This window comes from Scatophagus argus, chromosome 9, assembly GCF_020382885.2.
Source record: "Scatophagus argus isolate fScaArg1 chromosome 9, fScaArg1.pri, whole genome shotgun sequence".
Classification (NCBI taxonomy): Eukaryota; Metazoa; Chordata; class Actinopteri; family Scatophagidae; genus Scatophagus; species Scatophagus argus.
Window position 1 is genome coordinate 18,095,984 of NC_058501.1, and position 1,860 is coordinate 18,097,843.

Consider the following 1,860-nt stretch of genomic DNA (forward strand, 5'->3'; position numbering starts at 1 on the left):
TGTAATGAAAAACGAGGATCCGTAAACAGTGCTGAGAAAGGTCTGAGAGGAATGTATGTCTCTGCCTCGTGATATTTGGAATGACAACGAGCAGACGCCATAGCTGTAGCTACTTACTGTAACAGCCAGTGTGTGTTTTGGTTTTGCTGTTCTTTTGTTCACCTGACCTCTGGGCAGTTTCTGTCTGCCCGTCTGTATGTCTGTCAGCACTCTAATTCTGCTGGGTCAATATGCTACCAGCTCGCCTCCCCACACAAAGCCACATCTAGAAGAGTCATATCAGTATGTTCTATCACTTACACAAACATACCACGTTTTGCATTTTATCTGAAAAGACAATGTCACTTCAATGTGAATTTCATACTTGGCAGCAAATGGTTATTAAAGTATGTAGCAGTAGTTACTAAATTATTTTTAATGCTTTATAGCTTCTTGTTTCTTTTTATAGCCTCTAGAATTCATTAAGAAGAAGAAATGAATGCATTAACCACTTTTTTACAACATCAGGCCTGAAAAATTATTTTATTTAACTAATGACTTTCAATAATGTCTGCTTACTTTTGAATAATAACAGATGATACATTTCTCACCTACTAAAAACACAAGTCTGCTGCTTCAAATTACAGAATTGGCATTATCAGTTATCCTTTACGTATGAACGTTTTCACCTGAACATTTTAAGGTTTGTTAAGATAGATATTATGGCTGGGCTGTTGTGCTGGACCCCATTACATAATGCAGTCGTATCTAATGAAGTGACTACAGACTGTAGGCCATAAAACATCAACGCACTGTGTTTTTTGTACTGATGTTGTTCTTCTATTGCTTTATTCTACTACAAAACCTCACAGTACGTTGACAGTTTGATAGACATCTTGAAACTCATGCACTTGTCTTCCACAGAGACTGTTTCAAATGTGACAGTAAGTGTGAATCCACCCTCCCTGATGGAGTTCAACAGCTCAGCAGTCATTACGTGCTCCGTCTCCTCTGGATCCTCCCTCTCTTTTCTCTGGAAGAATGGCAGCTCTGAGGTTGCAGCAGGTGACAGAGTTCAGCTCACCGACGGAGGATCCACCCTCACTATAGTCAACGTGACTCGCTATGACTGGGGACCGTTCAGGTGTCATGCGTTCAATCTTGTCAGTAATGGCACCAGTGATTCAGTGAACCTTACTATCAGCTGTGAGTTTCATTTTTATCCTAATCTGTTTGCACCTGGTATAACTTGGTGATTACACTACAAAGGCTGTATGCCTCTCCACTTCCACCTGTTTGTCTTTCTATCTCTTTCTCAGATGGTCCAGATGACATGGCCCTCACTGTGAATGGACAGAGCACGACCTCCTTTCCAGTTGGATCCAATCTGACCATGCTCTGTTCAGCCCAGTCCAGTCCTCCAGCTCAGTTTCACTGGGCTGTCAGGGGAAAGCTTGTGAACACGACAGGTCCAATGTTGGAGCTGTTCAGTGTCAGCAAGGACCAGAGTGGTTCATATTACTGTCTGGCCTTCAACAATCACACCAACATAAACAGCAGTATCACCAAACACATCACGATAGGGGGTGAGTGTGTTTGTATAGTGGCGTCAAGCTTCATATTTCTTCATCTGTTTCCAGTTTCATCTCCACTTTGCTTTGTGTCTGCAGAGTCGTCAGGATCTGAACAACAGACAGTCAGTGTGTGGCTTCTACGTCTGCTCTTATTGTTTGGATTCCTCCTCTAATTGTCAGACATGTTGGGACTATTGTAAAGACATGCAGAGATTAATAAAACTAACATCACAAACAGTCTGAATAACTGTTTCTCTTTCAGATGTCGGTGGACGACTCTGATGCAGTAAAATAAATTGAAACCTTT

General features: G+C 41.6%; 1 protein-coding gene across 1 annotated transcript; it reads left to right on the top strand.

The window, feature by feature from the left end:
* The first annotated feature begins 882 nt into the window (after positions 1-882).
* LOC124064139 (carcinoembryonic antigen-related cell adhesion molecule 2-like) lies at positions 883-1,860 on the top strand. Its single transcript, XM_046398292.1, has 3 exons — positions 883-1,185; positions 1,299-1,565; positions 1,650-1,860. The coding sequence occupies exons 1-3, from the start codon at positions 885-887 to the stop codon at positions 1,724-1,726; spliced, it is 645 nt and encodes a 214-aa protein (XP_046254248.1). The 5' UTR covers positions 883-884; the 3' UTR covers positions 1,727-1,860.